This window comes from Pisolithus orientalis (genome assembly GCF_024613125.1).
Source record: "Pisolithus orientalis strain OTSU chromosome Unknown F5J12scaffold_15, whole genome shotgun sequence".
Taxonomy (NCBI): domain Eukaryota; kingdom Fungi; phylum Basidiomycota; class Agaricomycetes; order Boletales; family Pisolithaceae; genus Pisolithus; species Pisolithus orientalis.
In genome coordinates, this window is record NW_026260796.1 from 353,284 (window position 1) to 371,253 (window position 17,970).

The 17,970-nt window shown below is 45.2% G+C and overlaps 2 protein-coding genes across 2 annotated transcripts; both read left to right on the forward strand.

Moving 5' to 3' along the window:
- Positions 1–12,500: 12,500 nt before the first annotated feature.
- Positions 12,501–13,284, forward strand: F5J12DRAFT_783016 (uncharacterized protein; the record flags this gene model as incomplete). Its single annotated transcript, XM_051742802.1, has 3 exons — positions 12,501–12,598; positions 12,633–13,039; positions 13,244–13,284. The coding sequence occupies 3 exons, from the start codon at positions 12,501–12,503 to the stop codon at positions 13,282–13,284; spliced, it is 546 nt and encodes a 181-aa protein (XP_051599721.1).
- Positions 13,285–17,487: 4,203 nt separating this feature from the next.
- Positions 17,488–17,957, forward strand: F5J12DRAFT_783017 (uncharacterized protein; the record flags this gene model as incomplete). The annotated part of the gene is made up of 3 exons (XM_051742803.1): positions 17,488–17,589; positions 17,630–17,746; positions 17,832–17,957. 3 exons carry the CDS (start codon positions 17,488–17,490, stop codon positions 17,955–17,957), a joined length of 345 nt encoding a protein of 114 aa, XP_051599722.1.
- Between the last annotated feature and the right edge of the window lie 13 nt (positions 17,958–17,970).

The following is a 17,970-nucleotide window of genomic DNA, read 5'->3' on the forward strand; positions in this document are numbered from 1 at the left end:
ACCAAGGCTTCCAATACCATCACCCTCTCCTATGTCCATGGCAAGTTCAGGGTCAAAGAACTCTTCTGGATCATAGCACCATATGAAATTGTGGAGGGCACAGAGAGCAGCAGGTACTTGAGTTTGGGTGTGGATGCTATATTCAGGGGGAATTTGAAGAACCCTCCATCTGCATTTTATAACACCAAATATCCATTCAATGGCATTTCTAAGTCCAGCATGGCAAAGGTTGAATAACTCCTCTCAGTTTTGAGGTCTATAAAATAGAAGTTACAGGTACACTGAGCAGGATGGAATAGCAACTTACCTTAATCCAGCCTGGTGCCATTCTTTCAGATGGTAATGAACACCTTGATAGGGAACCAGAAGTGCATCACAGGTCCCAAACCCTACATCTGCAAGAAGGTACTTCCAAGGTGGCATGTGCAAGTCATTCCTGTGTGCATCATGCCACATGGTTGCATCTGCAGTTGACTCATCAAAGCCAGTGAGGGCATATGTGAAGAAGAAGTCAAAATCACAGATGAAGAGACAGTTTTGAGATAGGTAGCCCTTCCAGTTCCTCATGTAAGGCTGGTCCTCAGCAGCAGTGAATGCTCAAATATGAGTGCCATCAACTGCACCAATACAATCCTGGAAAAATCAGAAGCATGGGTCACTAGTAACCATAGTTGATATGGGAGTGTTGTTGGTGGGGAATTGCACTTGGGATGCATAGAATTGTCCCCCAGAAAAGAAAGCCAACATTGCTTTGAAATATCTAAAAAATTGTGAGAAAAATATCAGACAGTCCAAAGAACTCCCTACCTAGTGATGGTCCCTGGTGAGTGTTGGAACCTCTCAGCAACATGCCAGGATGACAACCCAGTAACACAGGTGTAGAGGAATATCCCAAGTTGTTCCTCCACAGAAATTCCATTGTGAGAAGGCACAAAACCATGATGGGTGAGCACCTGCATCAGGTGATCAAAAACCCCATGGCTGATGCCAAGGCAAGTCTGTATCCTGTCTGGATGACCATTCAGGAGCTCTAGCATCCACCCCTCACCAGCCAGGATTGAGGTATGGTAGGGGATTGGTTCTGAGTCAGAATGAAAAAGGAGGTCATAGAGGCATAGCACCTGGATCATCACTGCTACTACAAGTGCAGCAAGATGGTGACAACAATGGTGCTGGAGCTGCTGTGCTTCAAGATCCATAGCAGAGTTGTTTGATCTGTTATCACAATGTTATCTATTGAACTACAAGTTGTGTTGTTGTCTTATATAATCATCACATGACTACATTACTGAAGCAGAAGCCCGAAACTTGGACTTCACATTCATGCAGGTGTGCACAGCTTATATAATCATCATGTGACTACATTGCCAAAGTCAAAGTTTTTGACTTTGACTTTGACTTAGGAGGGTGAACAGCACCTTACATCCCCCCTCCAGGGTACAAAGTACCCTTCCTTCTTGGAGTATGTGCTTACTCAGCAACATCTCTGGCATTTTCTGCATCCTCACCCTGAAGCATCATGTCATCCTCCTCACCTTCAGTGTCAGTGGTGCCATCATACTCCATGTTGTATTCCCCCTCAAGGGTGTCGATGGTGCTGTTAATGACAAGAGGGTCAAACATGACATTGGAAGAATTGTGAGTGGACAGGTCAGCAAATATGCCATAGGAAGGTGTCACATCTACAGTAGTGGCCAAGGAGCTAGCCACAGGGGCAGATGGGCACATGCTAGTAGGTGGTTTAGTACCCTCTTGATGCCTACCTGCCCTTGTGCCCTCCCACTGCTTACTCGAGCTTGATTTTTCAGCATGATGACCTTTGAGGGATGAGGAGTTGGGGCATCTGCCCAGGGGCCCCTTTGCCTGGTGATTGCTCTCCCTACGACCACAACAGTCCAGGTAGCCTTGCTGGAAGCACTTGCATTGATGCTTGAGTCATTCAGCCACATCCCAGAGCATGCTATTAAGGGTTTCTGTTTCCACACTGTTAAGTACTTGTCCTCCCTCCCTTTCTTCCTTACTGTTCAGGTCTGCATTTGCTCCCAGGACCTCTTTCTTAGTAGGAGCTGGACCCATGATAACTGTGTGAGTATTCTCTCCTGGTTCATAGTATGCAAATTGAGACTGGGTGGTAGTGTTGCAATGATAGGTGTCTTGGAACTGAAGGTACCCACAGGCATGTCAAGTGGGTCTCCCTCCTTCCAACACAAGGCTTTGTCATATAGGAAGTAGGAATGGATTTGCTCACAGTGGACAAGGATACATTCTTCAGGGTTCCCTGACCTAGGGTCATTCCAGATGATGAAGAAGTCAGGGTCAACCCATTCAATTAGGTTGTCTCCAGCAGTGTCTGACATGCTGGTCATGCAGGGTTGTATCATATTGGGTGAGTGGCCAATAGCTAGGCTCTGAAGTTCACTGACAATATCGAATAGCATATGTTGTAGGATTGCTAGAGTATCAGGACTAAGGGCCTGCTGCTGGGAAGGTCAAGTTATTGTTATCAGAGTGGAGTATATGACTGACATTTTTGTTTATTTGGACAAGGGGCAGGATTATAGTTACCATGGTGAGGATGTGGGCTATGCCTATGCATGGTAGGTTTGGCTTCCCTGTGTTTGACTCTTTGGCAGGGATTGTTGTGCCCATGTTGGTGATGCCTATGGGTACAGGATACATGCAAGTTGACATGGTGGTCAGCACAAGGACAGGCCTGATGAGTGCAGCTTTGGAAATGGCACAAGGACTTGCATGGATGAGCATGACGAGTGGGAAGATGAGTGGGAGGATGAGTGGGAGGACAATTTGTGCAAGGGAGGTAGTTGGTGTGGCAGTTTCGAGAGTGAAGTGGTCCAGCCAGAGGGGATTTTTGGCATGTGGATTGAGTCTTACAGGTGGGACATGGGCAGTTTAAATGGGCCCTGCAGCTATGTGGTGCCAAGTGTCCCAAGAACACCTGGGAGTCATTGTCCAATGAACTCCCATTGCCCATGTCCCTCAAATTTTCAATCCCATCAACCCCAATGGCTTCAAAATAATCAGTAAGCACTTTCAAGTGTGTGATCTCATCATATGGCAACCACATTCAATCTCCAGCTGTCCATTGGACCTCGAACATTGCCTCCAAGTAGCTGCCACAGTGTCGAATTATCCAATCAATGGCCCACTCACAGCTCATTCCCCCAAACTCAGGGATCTGGTTGTCCATTTGGCCAGGAAACTTACAATCATCATTAGGTATGTGCACCCTTAGTAGTGATGAGTGGAAAACATCATGTATCCCCCTTTGTTTCAGGTTATCTGGTCGTTCAATGTGGTATGAGTTATTCCAAAAGTCCTCCAAGATGTGGTATGGGCCAATGAACTTAGGCATGAGTTTTCATGACATCCCCTTTGACAGGCTAATATTCTTTGCAGAGATGTACATGAAATCTCCTTTGATGAAAGGACATGCATGGTGCTTTTTATTAGTGCCTGCCATTTGCTTAATGCATGCTTTCAGGATGGTGTCATGAGCATCCAATAAGGTAAGTTTCATTTTATTTGTGAACACTCATACACTTGGATATTCATCTTTTGTAGGGGCATCCCATATCATCTGGCAGGGCATTCTTCCAGTGTTCAGGAAGAAAGGTGCATGTCCCATTGATTCTGACCTCGCATTGTTAATAGCAAACTTGATGGCAGGTATTCATGATACCCAGTCCTTCTGGTTTGGGCCAATACAGCATTGCAACATCTGAGCTATAGTTTGATTGGCATGTTCAGTGGCACTGTCCATCTCTGGGTGGTAAGCACTAGACATTTTTTGTCTTATCCTGATCAGATCATTAAGGTGTTTCCAGAACATACTTGTGAACAGGACGTCTCAGTCACTGATGATCACCCAAGGCAAGCCATGGTGCTTATACACCTCAGCAAACATCAACTCTGTTACTTCATGGGCAGTATAGGTGGTTCTGCTTGGCACTATATGTACCATGGATGTTAATAGGTCTATGATCACAGTTATAGAGTCATACTCTCCATTGTGATCCTTGGATTTGGGAAGAGGTCAAATGAAGTCAACTCTGATCACTTCCCAAGGTCTCGAAGGTATGGGCAGCGGGTTCAACAGTCCAAATGGTTTGTGAGTAGGAGGAGGTTTACTTCATTGACAAGTCTGACATGATGTGCAGAATGTGGTGACATCTTTTACCATGGAATCCCACCACAGGAACTCATGTATGTATGATACTGTTTTCTTTGTGCCTAGATGGGCAAGTAGTGAATGAGCATGATCAATGACAGTTTCTCTAATTTGTCTGCCATCCACCTCTATGTCCAGGACTCAGAAAATGGTATGGTCTGTGAGCTTCAGATGGATGTATCCATCTGGAATGACTTCAAAGTTTTTGAAAGCCTGCAGGTCATCTATGATCTGCTTGAAGAATGGATCACTATTATATTTGTACTGTGCTGCTTTAAGCACACCTTCATTGCTCAGGATATATGACCAGTGGGGCATTAGTTCCTGTAATTTCACTTGCACAAGGTGTGTGTTGCTCCATACTCAGCAATGAACATGTGTCTTGTAACATGTTTGGATTGCCCATGTTGCATGTGTCCATAACAGGGGGACACTCACTGTCCTTTCCCCCCTTCATTCATATGCCTGGCCCAAGGAGAATGAATTGGTCTTTCATCTGTTGAGTGAACTCGATGCCTGTCTCAGGCCAGCCAGTCTCTGCCAGAGGTGTAAGAGATTGGTGCTGCCATGTGGTCACTTTCTTGGTGATGGGTTGTGCAGGTGCATTATTAATGTCTCCACTTTTACCCCCCCCCCCACTGCCCTCTTCCATGGGAGGGACCAGTTCAGATGACTCTAGTGGGGGTTTTACAATCAACTTTACTCAGCACACAGGTGGGTTCCCCACACCCAAGGTATCAGCAGGTGGCACCAGTGGAGTAGCATTAAGTTGCTTGCTCACTCCCCAAGTGTGGGATCTGGTCAACATTGCCAACACCCCAATCCCAACATACAAAGGTGCGCTGATAATCTGCTGTCTTTCCTCTTGCTGTACTGATTCCTTGATGTCCAGGTTGTGGTGCAGATACTCACTTGGTGCTCTGATCATGCCTGGCACATCAAACTCATACATTCTGGATAGTGCATCAGGGAGCACATTCTCAACCCCTGGTACATACTTGATTTCGAAATTGAACTCAGCCAGCTTTTCTAACCACCACACTTGCCACCTGGACAGATCCTTTTGATCCAACAGGTGTGTCAGACTTTTGTGATCTGTTACCCATGTAAAGTGTGCACCCTGTAGGATATCGATATCTCAGTGCCTTAGCATCGTCTCAACTCCTGCAAGGAGTTCTTGTTTGTGCATGGGGTAGTTTCATTGAGCTGATGACATTTTTGCAGAGTAGAATGTGGCAACCTTTGCCATTTTCCAATCCTTCCCCTGCATGATCACACCCCCAATACCATTGCCAAAAGCATCAGTCACCACCCAGATGGGGTCACAATCAGGGCTGTAATTCAGCAGCACATGGCAATGTTATGCACAAGCAGCAACATATAGCTTTACTGTCTCAAAAGTGTGCTGTTTGGTGTAAGTCCATCAAAAGGGGTGGGTCTCTGCACTTGCTTCTGCAAGTACCCCCAAAGGTATGTGTACTTTGTGGACATCATCAGCAAGGTAACCTACTGACCCAATGAATCCTTTGCACAATGTGTGATTTGTAGGGACCTTCCAGTTCAGTATTTGGTTGACCTTTTCAGGAACCATCTTTATCCCATCATTAGTGACGATGTGCCCAAGGATCTTTACCTCTTTGCAGAGGAACCTCAGTTTCTTCTCACTAAGATACAGTTTTTCTTGAGTGAGGACTTTGAGAACTGTCTTGACATGGCATACATGCTCTTCCAGCATATTTTAATAGATGATTATATTGTCCAGATACATAGTCCATGAATGTGCCAATGTGCTCACTGAAGATGTGATTCATCAAGGCCTGATAAGTGGCAGGTACATTGCAATCACCTTGCTGTACAACAAGGCTAACCATGTTTCCATCAGTGGTAGTCACTGCCATTTGCTCAACATGTTCAGGGATAACTCAGATCTGTTCATACATGTCTGCACCATTGATTATTGAACAATATGGCTTATTGGCAACATGTCTGAGGATTCCATCCATTTCCAGCATTGGGGATGACAGCTTTCGAGTATTCTTGTTCTGTTCCTGCAGGTCAACCACCACATGGAGGCAAGGAGGATTCCCTGCCTTTGGGATTAACGACATAGGGCAAGTATTCTGTGCCTGCAGGTCAGTTCCCAGCAGCCCGTCTTCAGGTATGCATTCTTCTTTTCAGTCCACAAAGGCTTGTAATGCCTCTGGGCACCTAGACAGCCACCATGGGTAGATTTTCTTCTCATCTATGAGTGGGATCTCGTGGTTAATTCGCTCCGAATGGGGGCAATGCCATAGTGCCAACTTGGGAGCACAATGGCTTTGCTAATTCTTGTAAGTATTTTCTTGCACCCTTTCAATGCTTTCATGATATATTTCCTGTAGCATGTGACTCTAGGGTTGACACTTGTTTGCCTCTCATTTCAGTCGGGGTTGTACTACCAATCACCACTCTTGGGGAGTGTAGCCCCACCATCACTTTGTGCTGATATAGGAATGGTGTTCCAAGGATAAGGTCATAGTTTTGCAAGTTCTTCATGTCAAAGTGTCATTCACAATCTATGCCTTGGTACTGCAGGCATACTTTCATTCTGAAGTTCACCTTCGAGTGTGACCCTTGCACTGCCAGTTGTATGGTAAGTGGTTTTTCAAGTGGGATCTGTTTCACTTTCAGCTGCTTGGTGAGCATTACTGACATGAAGTCAGCCAGCAATCCCATATCAATTAGGGCACATGCAGGGTGGCCATTGATGTGCACTACCACCACCAATGGTTTTGGTATCTTCCATGTGTAGTCCTTGGCTATTGAAGCATTTCATTGAAGGGTCATCTGACCACCATTATGAATGGTAGTACCATTAAGGTGGATTGCACTACACTGTACATCCTCTTCAGGGTCATGATGATCATTATTCACATCCTCAAGATCCTCATCTTTAGTCAAGGATTGGATTCCAATGTTGTCATCCTTGAAAGGGTCAAGGCTCATCAAATCCATGCATGCATGGAAGAGCTTTTTAGCATGCCAGCAAATGACATCAAAGTAGGGTGTGGTCACCCTTTCTGTTGGGAGTTCAAAACACAGTGCCATATGGTAGTCAATCACCTTGATTGTTGTCTCATCCCTTCTAACACATGTGAATCACCTGCATTCTCTCCTTCCAGAACCTGCAAACCATACTCCTCAAGTTTGGCAATGATTCAGTCTTTGAGAGGTCACCCCATTGGAGGGGCTTTCCAAGTTCTGGCTCGCTCTCAGCTTTTGGGATGCCTGCACATTCCCCTTTTCTAAACCAATACCAATTATCAAGTTGTAATGTGGGATTGTTCAGGAGGTGAGTGTCAACTTGGATCTCGTCTTCCCACCCTAATACATCCCTCTTGCTTTCCACAATCATATGTTGTCCATTGCCCAAGTTGTAGATGAGGAATTGAGAGTCCATGAAGGTACACAATGAGTCCAGATCATTGCCTGGGTAGCAGATCCCAGCTAACCAATCCATACCATGCTCCTCCATGGGGTGTCCAATCCAGGTCCCCAGAGATTGGTACCTACAGAATGGTCATCAATTTTATACATATATCCATGTTCCAGTGGGTGGGTTATCCTCATCAGTAGTGATATTATCACTAAGTCTGGCTTCATCATCATTGTCATCTGAGACACTCTTGAGTTCTGGGAGATCATTTTCAGGTACATCATCATTGTCTTGGACCCTAGGTCCCCAAGTTTGAATAAAATTTACAGAAACTTTGGGGTCATCTTCAGTTGACCTGGCTAGGTGGTGCTGACATTTGACATCTCCAAAATCCACATCCACTCCAAAGCTGGTAAGACTTGGAGGTTTGTTGGATGAGGACACAGTATGTCGATCAGGACAGTTTCTCGAAAAGTGACTGGACTTATGGCAGATGAAGCAGAGACCTTCCACCTTATGGTGCTCTCACTCCTCTTTGCTCAACTTAGGGTTGTCATGCCTACACTTGTCCTGATGTCTTGTGTGCCATCCTCCACTCCTGGAGGACTCAGCAGGTGCAGGATCCCTTTGATTTCTGTTGCCCTTGTATCTCCTTCTGCAGGTGCAGCATCACCTATGTTTCGAGCTTTCTGGCTTACCTGCTGAGACAGCTGTGCTCTCACTGGTACATTTCTTACTTCTCTGTCTTCGTGATTTATGGGACCAATCCCTGGTTATGGATTGCATGATCTCAAGGATCTCTGCAGATGCCACAACTTTCTTCAGCATTGAGACCTCAGGGTTCAGTTTTTCTCTCCACAGATCATGCTGAAGTTCTTTGCATAGGCCAGACCAAAACTTATGTGCCTTGGTACATTCATTGGTCTTCTGATCATATTCCAGATCTTGTTGAGCTCATACAGGTAGTTTTTAACAGTCTTTGAGTTCTGGTAACATGACTGGAGCTTTTCTTCCTGCTGCATTTGGAAATTGATGGGGAAGCAGTAGTTATATAACTCTGTAAAGAAGTCCAATAACCTCCACTTGTAAGGATCTCCAGATACCTCATGCACATAGAACTCATGTGCCTTTCCCATTAGGTAGTGTGATAAAATGCACATGCCTCTCTTCATTTCTACATGCCCATCCTCAACATATGCTGTTCCCTCAGTGATGAAGCAGTGGAATGCATGAGGGTTGTCTGACCCATCATACTTTGTATGTGGGATCAGTTTCAGTGTCATCTTGCAGTGTGATCTGGACCTTTTCTTTGGTTTATGCAATCAGAGAAGTAAGAAATCTTACCAGTTGAGAGCACAGCTGTCCTCATGCAGGTAAGCCCTTGACCTACTAGAGCTAGGTCAAGGATTCACTGGAGTTAGAAGAGCTGCTGGTTGTGCTTGACATGTCATCTGAGCTTGAAGATGATTCATCATCAGTAAAGGTGCTAGAGTTTGAACTCGAAGGACTGGATGAGTCCAAGCTTGTGTTGTCACTTGAGGGATTGGTCTCAGAGTCATCATTCAAGTTGGAGTCAGAGTCACTATCATCTGATGATACACATTGGCAAGAAGACTTGTATTTCTTCTTTGTCTCACTGGTGCATTTCTCATCCTTCTCGAGATGTTTAAATGCTAGTCCAATATAGCTTTTAGGGTTAATTTGCTTTACAGGCTCCATGGTTCTTGGAGTCTTTTGTCATTCATGTCATTTGTGGTCCTGGCATACAATGCTATCAACCATGTCTTTCACCAGGTTGGGAAGAGTCTTTGACAGCATTGGTGCAGACCTTTTATTCTTAGCTTTACACTTTGACTTTTCTTCCTTAGAGGTTCATTTGACACTATTAGGGTTCTGGGGAGTGCCCTTACTGGCTGGCATGGCATCCTTCTGACTATTTCTCTGCAAGGGACTGGGCTAGCTATCATCGCCTCCCTTGGCTAACTTATTTGTGATGTTCGAGGATGCAAGGGCAGTGTGTTGCACTTCTGGGTTCACCTCATTTTCACTAAGGTTCAGGTTCCCCCAGTTCTTCAGGTCAGGTCCCTTTCCTTTGTAATTTCCCTTGGTTGAGGGCTCATTGCCTTCAGACATGGAGCTTTCTAGATTGTTTCTTGTCAGTGACAGCGACCTCCTTTGGATCCTGTCTTGCTCATCTGGGGTCAGTCATTTTGTGGCCTTTCAGATGGCATTGTTCTGATTGGATCTCAGCATACTATGAGCACATCATTCATGCAATTGTTTGTGCACAACTTTTGTCCAGTCACCATGTTCGACATCCTACTTTGCTTGTAGGGAAGATGGAGTCACATCAGACATCAATAGGTAAGTTCTTGTTTACTTTGTGAGTCAGTACCCAGACTCTAACAGAATGAGCCTTTACAGCTTCTGGGGTCTAAGTGTTACTGGGATACACTGGCAAGGTAGCTCTCGAGCCAGGAAATGTTGGTGAGATAGTCCTCAAGCCAGGGCACATTGGTGAGGTGACTCTCAAGCCTGGCTGAGTGGGTGAGGTATTTCCTCAAGCCAAGGTGCATTGGTGAGGTAGCTCTCAAGCCTGGGTCTAATTGGCAAGCTAGATCTCGAGCCAGGGGACAATTGTGGCAACTCCTTCAGGTGCCTGGCTTGGATCCCTCATGCCAATTCTAACCACATCACTGTAACTTTGGATGTTATCAGTGACCATGCCTTTTGATGGGGGTGGAGTATTGACTTCCTAGTGGAGTCAGTTTTGGGAGTGGAGATTTATTGACAATGTCAGTGCCTAGGCTGGGGGGTAATGATGGTGTTTGAGCCCTTGTGGCTCAGTGAACAGTTGCATGGGTATTAACCATTTCTCTTATCAAGTGTATTGGATACTTACTCATATCTTCACAGGGGATCAATCTGCAAATGGAGGAGAAGGTATTGAAGCATTTTGTTTTTGGTTCAAGTTTAAGACTTTTGAAGGCAGGAAAAAAATATGTAACATCAATAAGAAGTGAAGGTCTTTTAATGGCAGCACAACAAGAAGAATCCTTGACACTATTTGGATTTCCAGACACAAGGGTATGTCTTATTTGAAGTAGAAAAAAGGACTCCCATCAGTATGCTACATAACCCATTTTATAGGGTAGACTAGGCACAAAATATGTCAGAGTATGCATATGGGTCAAGTAGGATCAAACAATATATGAGAATCATTACAGTAGAATACCTCGTAATGCATTACATAATTATGCATAAAATGGCTAATGCAAAGGATTTTATGCAACTGCAGGTGGGAGCCCCTCACAATGGCTCACATATGCATAATGCATAATGCATGCTATTGCACCTCACTTTATGCATTATGAGTTGCCCAAATAGCTAAGTGTATTGTACTTCAATAGTATATGTAGGCACCAGGAGGGGTGGAACAACTTAACTTTACCAGACCTCACTCAACCATGCCAGACATCTTGAAAAGAAAGCCTTGTAATCCCCTGAAAACTGCCCCACCTGTGAAACAGCACAAAATAGGAGTGGAAAATGCTCCTCAGACATCTGCTCAGCTTCCAAAAACTTCCTGTCAGCAAAATCTCACTCTTTCTGACTGGATGGCTGTCTACTCCTATGTTGACTCACATCCCAATGTTCCTCAGGCTGATATAGTTTAGCATTTCAGCACTCTCGCAACTGGGGCACTTCTCTTTGACCAGTCCACCCTGTCACAGAAGTTATGAGATCATCCTAAAATGGAAGCTTGCATCAACACCAACCCTGCCACACTCTCTTCAAAGAGACCATGCATTGTTACACATCCTGATGTAGAACAGGCACTATACTTATGGGTTCTGCATATGGAAAATAAAGGAGATACTGTTACAGGCCCAATGTTATGAGAGAAATGCAGTAGATTCAAGGATGAGTTTCAGGTTCCTAAAGAGGAAAGGCTGCTAGGAGAAGGGTGGCTGCACTCATTCTGCAAGACCTACAAGATTTGGGAGCATTGACGACATGGAGAGGCAGGCTCAGTAGACCCTGTGGCAGTTGAGACTGAGCAACAATGATTCCAAAAAATCCTGGCAAGATTTTCACCACAAGATCACTGTAATTTTGATGAGACAGCACTGTTCCCATAGTAAGCAGGTCTCACCATTTATGATTATGTCATCTGACTCAGTGCTAGTGCCCCACCCGATTGTGGTTTGGCAACACACCAACTTAGTGGAAAAAAGAAAGAAAAGTTTCATATTACCATTGGACTCGCATGCAATGCTGATGGGAGTGAAAAACTTGAGCCAATTTTCAAGCAAAACCTCATTGCTTTAAAAAGCAGACAACCAGAGCAATATGGCTTTTATTATCGGAATAATAATAAGGCATGGATGACACCATCCATATTTGAAGAGTGTGTTCTTATCTTATCAGCTTTGTAATCAACTGACTTGTTGTCATTCTAGATGGCTCAAGAGACTTGTCTCCACATGAAGCATGAATGGTGAAAGATATGCCTTTCCATTGATAATTTTAATGGACATAAGGTTTCTTATGAGCCTTCCAACATTTTACTCAAACTTTTCGAACCAAATATGACACCTTTTGTTCAACCATGTGATGCTGGTGTAATCCATTGTTTCAAGGCTTTGTATTGCCATAATTTCTGTGCTCAAGCAGTTGATCAGGATGCAGCTGGCAAGCATGACATTTACAATCTCAGCTTACTGGAGGGAATGACTATGGCTAAGGCAGCTTGGGAGGCCATGTCAGCTGACACAATCTAACATTGCTGGAATCATACCAAAATTCAACCATACATACTGACTACAGTTGGCAATGGCTTATACTGACATCTTGTGTCATAGGGACCACTCTGAGTCATTTCTTCCTGCTCACATGGATCCCATTGCATGGGATTTTATTCATCAGTATGCTGCTGGCCTCATGCCACTGCCAAAGGTAGAAAGTAACTTATACAATCATCTTGGAGAAAAGTATGTTGACAGTGACTAGCAGCCTGTGCTGAAGGTTGTCATGGAATCTGAAGACAATGATACAGCACTCGACAGTCTCAGCTCACCACACTGCTGCATTGTCTCACTCTGGGATCAAAATCCACATTCCCACACTTGTGGCAATCTCCAATCCTGCACAGAAGCCAAGCCAACTTGCCTTGGTGGAATCTGAAGTGATGGAATCTGTCCATTGCTTAAAGGAACAGAATTGCATTTTTGGCAAGCTGCCATCTGTTGATGAACTAGTTGAGCCACCGGAGGAAAGGGAATTCCCAGAGTTTGTATTGGATGGGAGTATCAAAGCCATTGCTGATGCAGTGCGCTCAGAGACAGCTGTGGAAAATGGTGAGGTCATTGACATCAATGACAGTGATGACAGTGATGAAGGTGACTCCAGAGATGTCATGGTGCCAACTTGCAGTGAGCTTATCAAGTTGTGCAAGGAACTTGAAGCTGGCTGCATGCAGTATGGAGGTGATCCCCAAATCTCACTCAATCTATCCTCCAACCTTATTAAGTTTAGAGCTTGTGCACAATGAGGAGAGATCCTTTTGGCAAAACAGACCATGCTCCCCATGTATTTCACTTGTTAATACACTGTATTTACCATGTATGCCTCTGCAGGTACAGGCTGGTTACTCTATGTCACACATTGTGTCACATAATGTCACAAATTTTCGAGGCACATATTAATGCTGCTGGCTGACAATGCTCATGTATTTCCTTATTAGGGTCATTAAAATGGTCTGGTAATGACATGTCAATGGCTTGGGGGCAGTGCCAAGGGAAGAAATTTCATTGGACAGGAGTTACCTGAGTTACCAAGTGATAATGATCTGATAATGACTGATATGGCATGACATTGTCTTACATCAGCTGAACCTGGGATCAAAGGATGAACTAGTCCAGCTATGATACATCTTCCACTTCAGGTAACCATTTTTCATAAGCATTTAGGCTGAATAGTTTCTCCAAACCATCCAGCCTAATAGCCTCCCAGACCAAGGTCTGCCCAGGGACATCTGGTCATGTCCCAGGGCTATGCAGATTTTTAGGCCCTGGGACAGATGGGATTTCCCACATAGCCATCCATTCAAATGCAATTATTTGGGATGTCCCAAGACTGCCTTGGGTGACTGGGGTCCCTACTCCTGAAAGTGCAGCTTATATTAGCATTGAAATAGCTGCAGAAATCCTAGCCCCCTTGCTCCTCTGACAGATTTAATCCACAAAGTATCCTTTGACCTATACATCCCCTCCCATCCCACCATGCATAGTAGTATACAATAGTACTTTTCATGTACATCTTTGCAATGTGATTCTGCTGTATTGGGACATCTCACTAGTTGCCAGGGAGATGACCCACCTGGGCCTCCACATTTGCCTTGAAAATTGCAATAATAAATTCAATCAATTTGTGTCTATACCTCATGCAATTTGTACTGTATGAAGGAAGAAGTGAATGGTTTTTGAACACTTGTGTGACAAGCCAATATCTCAAAGTCCCCCACATAGAACATGGGGTTGGTCACCTTTGCAACACCATCTGCAGAGGGCAGAATGTCCCAGATGAGCCTCTGAGGTCATCATGGGGCATTGTGCTGGTCTGCAAAGGTAACTTAGGAGGATGTGCCATCATAGCCCACTGAGGCTGGGATGGGACATCTCACTGACTTTCATAAGGGGACTTGGGATGTCCCACAGCAGCCTCCAAGGCTGCCTTGGGACATCCCACCCTCCCCTTTGCCAACCAGTGGGATGTCCCATCCTCCCCTTTGCCAACCAGTAGGATGTCCCACAACAGCCTCCAAGCCTACATTGGGACATCCCACCCTCCCCACTGCCAACCAGTGGTATGTCCCCCAACAGCCTCTAAGCCTACATTGGGACATCCCACCCTCCCCTTTGCCAACCAGTGGGATGTCCCACAACAGCCTCTAAGGCTACATTGGAACATCCCTCCCCCCTCTGGCAAGCAGTGGGATGTCCCATGACAGCCTCTAAGGCTACATTGGGACATCCCTCCCCCCCCTCTGTCAAGCAGTGGGATGTTCCCTGAACAGCCTCTAAGGCTACATTGGAACATCCCTCCCCCCCTCTGGCAACCAGTGGGATGTCCCTTGACAGCCTCTAAGGCCTACATTGGGACATCCCTCCCAGCCCTCTGGCAAGCAGTGGGATGTCCCACAACATCCTCTAAGGCTACATTGGTACATCCCTCCCCCCCTCTGGCAACCAGTGGGATGTCCCACAGCAGCCTCTGAGCAAGTGGGGAATGGTGCATTGCTCTTCACATAGTCTTGTTCCCATGTCACTGGTTTACCCCCATGCTACTGATATTAGTACCTGGACAATATATATTGCTCAACTGTTAGAGCACTGTTTATCACCTAAGAGGTTGCTTCAATCCCAGCTCTGGTCACATTTCCATCATAAGGCTACATTGGGACATCCCACTTCCCCCTCTGGCAGCTGGGGGTAGTGTTGCTGTGGCTCAGGGAGCTGTCCTAAGCCAAGGGCCATACCACATCTATATTATTGAGTATTAAAATAATTATTGTGGATTTGGTATGTGGCAACACAAGGCTACATTTGGTAATAGTTGTCATAGTGACTAAGCTGCTTGTTGTTGAGCAGGTCAGCCTTTGGAGCTGAGCCACAGCAACACTAACTGAGGCTATGTCCCAGAACACCCTCTTGGGTTATATTGGGACATCCCACCCCACTCTCCAGCAGCCAGTCCAGTGGCTTGTAGCACCTGGTGAACATCTAGGAGGTCACTGGTTCAATCTTAGGACTGGTCACATTTTCCTCATAAGGCTACATTGGGACATCCCTCCCCCCCCTCTGCCAACCAGTGGGATGTCCCACAACAGCCCCTACACCTACATTGGGACATCCCTCCCCACCATCTGGCCAGCAGTGGGATGTCCCACAGCAGCCTCTAAGGCTAAGTTGGGACATCCCACCCCCTGTCTGGCCAGATGTCCCACACCACTCTCCACATAACACAAGGCCAAAATGCTATCAGACCATTTGCATGATCATAGGAGGCATGCACCCTTGTTGCACTCCAAAAATTTCCAGATTGAAGGACCATGTTGGAAATGGTGTATTCTGTGCATTGCACTCCACATAGTTTTGTTCCCACCTCACTGGTCCATGCCCCATGCTACTGATGTTATCACCTAGACAATATACACAGCTGAGCAGTCAGATCACCTGGTTAACACCTAAGAGGTTGCTTCAATCCTAGCTCTGGTCACATTTCCATCATAAGGCTACATTGGAACATCCCACCCCCCCCCCTCCAGCAGCCAGTGGGATGTCCCACAACAGCCTCTCAGGCTATGTTGGGACATCCCATCCCCCTTCCAGAAACCAGTGGGATGTCCCACAACAGCCTTTCAGGCTATGCTGGAACATCCCATCCCCCCTTCCAGAAACCAGTGGGATGTCCCACAGCAGCCTCTCAGGCTATGTTGGGACATCCCATCTCCCCCTCTGGACACCAGTGAGATGTTATACAAATGCCACAGAGGCAAATGTTGGACATCCTACCCTGTATCTCTGACATCCACATTGCCCTCTGCCCACAATTGGCATATATATTGTCACATTGTAACAGGCTCAATCAATGGCACCAATCAGTTCAAGTCAGATCACCATGATTTTTGGAGATTCAGAATCAGGGCAATGAGACACAGGTCTGCCTTGCAGATGTCCATTTCACATATAACCAAGATTGTGAGCCCATTATTGCATAATTCTTCACACAAGATTCATATCCTTTGAGCCCTGTGTAATTTCTAGAGAACAGTACCAAAAAATATGTGCAGAGATGAAAAGTCAGTGACCAGATGAGCAGTGAGCAGTGAATAACTGCATTTGAGTGGGTGTAGCCATATGCATGAGTAGTTGCTGACATGATCAGGTTCACTCAATGGCTCCAAATGTCATATACATATCATTGCTTGAAATAGTCATGGCACCCAAAGAATGCTATTCAAATTGTATCCAGCAATCATACTCTGCAGGTCTCAAGTGTTGTATTATTTCTCAATCTCATGTCCTTCTACTATGATTTCATTTGAAGCAAGTCTTGAGATGTGAGGCAAGGGGACACAGGTAGGGGGTAGCACATGATTGGTAAGCAGCCACCAAGTGTAGATAAGACAATACTAGGTGTAGAACTTCAGATCACAACAACACACTGCATGATTGCATAAATTTTTGGTACTGTTCTCCAGATGATACACAGGGCTCCAAGGATATGAATCTTGTGTGAAGAAATATGCAATAATAGGCTTCCAATCTTACTTATATGTGCAATGAACATCTGGAAGCAGAGGGCTCTCTACTGCCCAAAAAGCATTGAAAGCCTGCTGGACAATTGATGTATAGAAGACCACTATTAGTTTGCTAAGATGTACAGATGCCTAGATCACTCACAATTTTGATTGTATATGTGAAATCAGCCTATGCTTTTTCAGACTTATATAGTGCTAGAACTAGTCTAATTTTTACACCAGGACCTACATCTAATTTCCCTGATTCTGAATCTGCAAAAATTGCGGTGATCCAACTTGAATTGATTGAGATATCAAAGTTATAACATTTAGCTACTATATGTGTGTGATTTTGTTTATTTGGCCTTGCTCTCAGTTTTGAAAATAGCTGTAACATGAGGAGCAACAAGGCACAAACACAGTAGCTAGGACTGTGGGAATTGTATATACAGATTGAGGCATCATGTACAGTGCCTAACAGCAATGGAAATGTGATGGACATTGGTACCATATGTGATTTGACCCTGGACCACCCCTAACAAAGAGTTGATAAGTGGCTGGTACTGAAATGTAACAGTAATGGCTGGGGCAACTGACACAAAACTATGGGATGTGGTAGAGGACTCCCAGGCAATCAGGGAGAAAGAGGGAAAAACACTGATTGGATCACCTGATCTTGAGGTATATGCTAAACTGCCTCAAAACCCTTCAAACACAACAGTGGGAATATCTCAACAACGAGCAAGCAGAATTGGGTGAACAAGGGCACCCCAGAAATGGGTCAGTGAGAGGGATTTGTGGCTCGAAAAGCAAGAGACGTGGTGCAGATATGCATGAGGTATGATGAGAGGACCTCAAGGGGTGGGCCTTGCCACAAAAATGCAAACATCTCCATAACTACTGCACCAATCACAACAATCTAGACATCTCCAGGGAGTCGTCATCTAGTAGTGCAAGTCTGCAAAAAAGCGAGAGATGTGTCAGAGAAACCACCAAGATACAGCCCCAAGATGATAGGGGTAACTCCAGGCAAGCAAACAAGCAGGTGATGACCTCAGGACA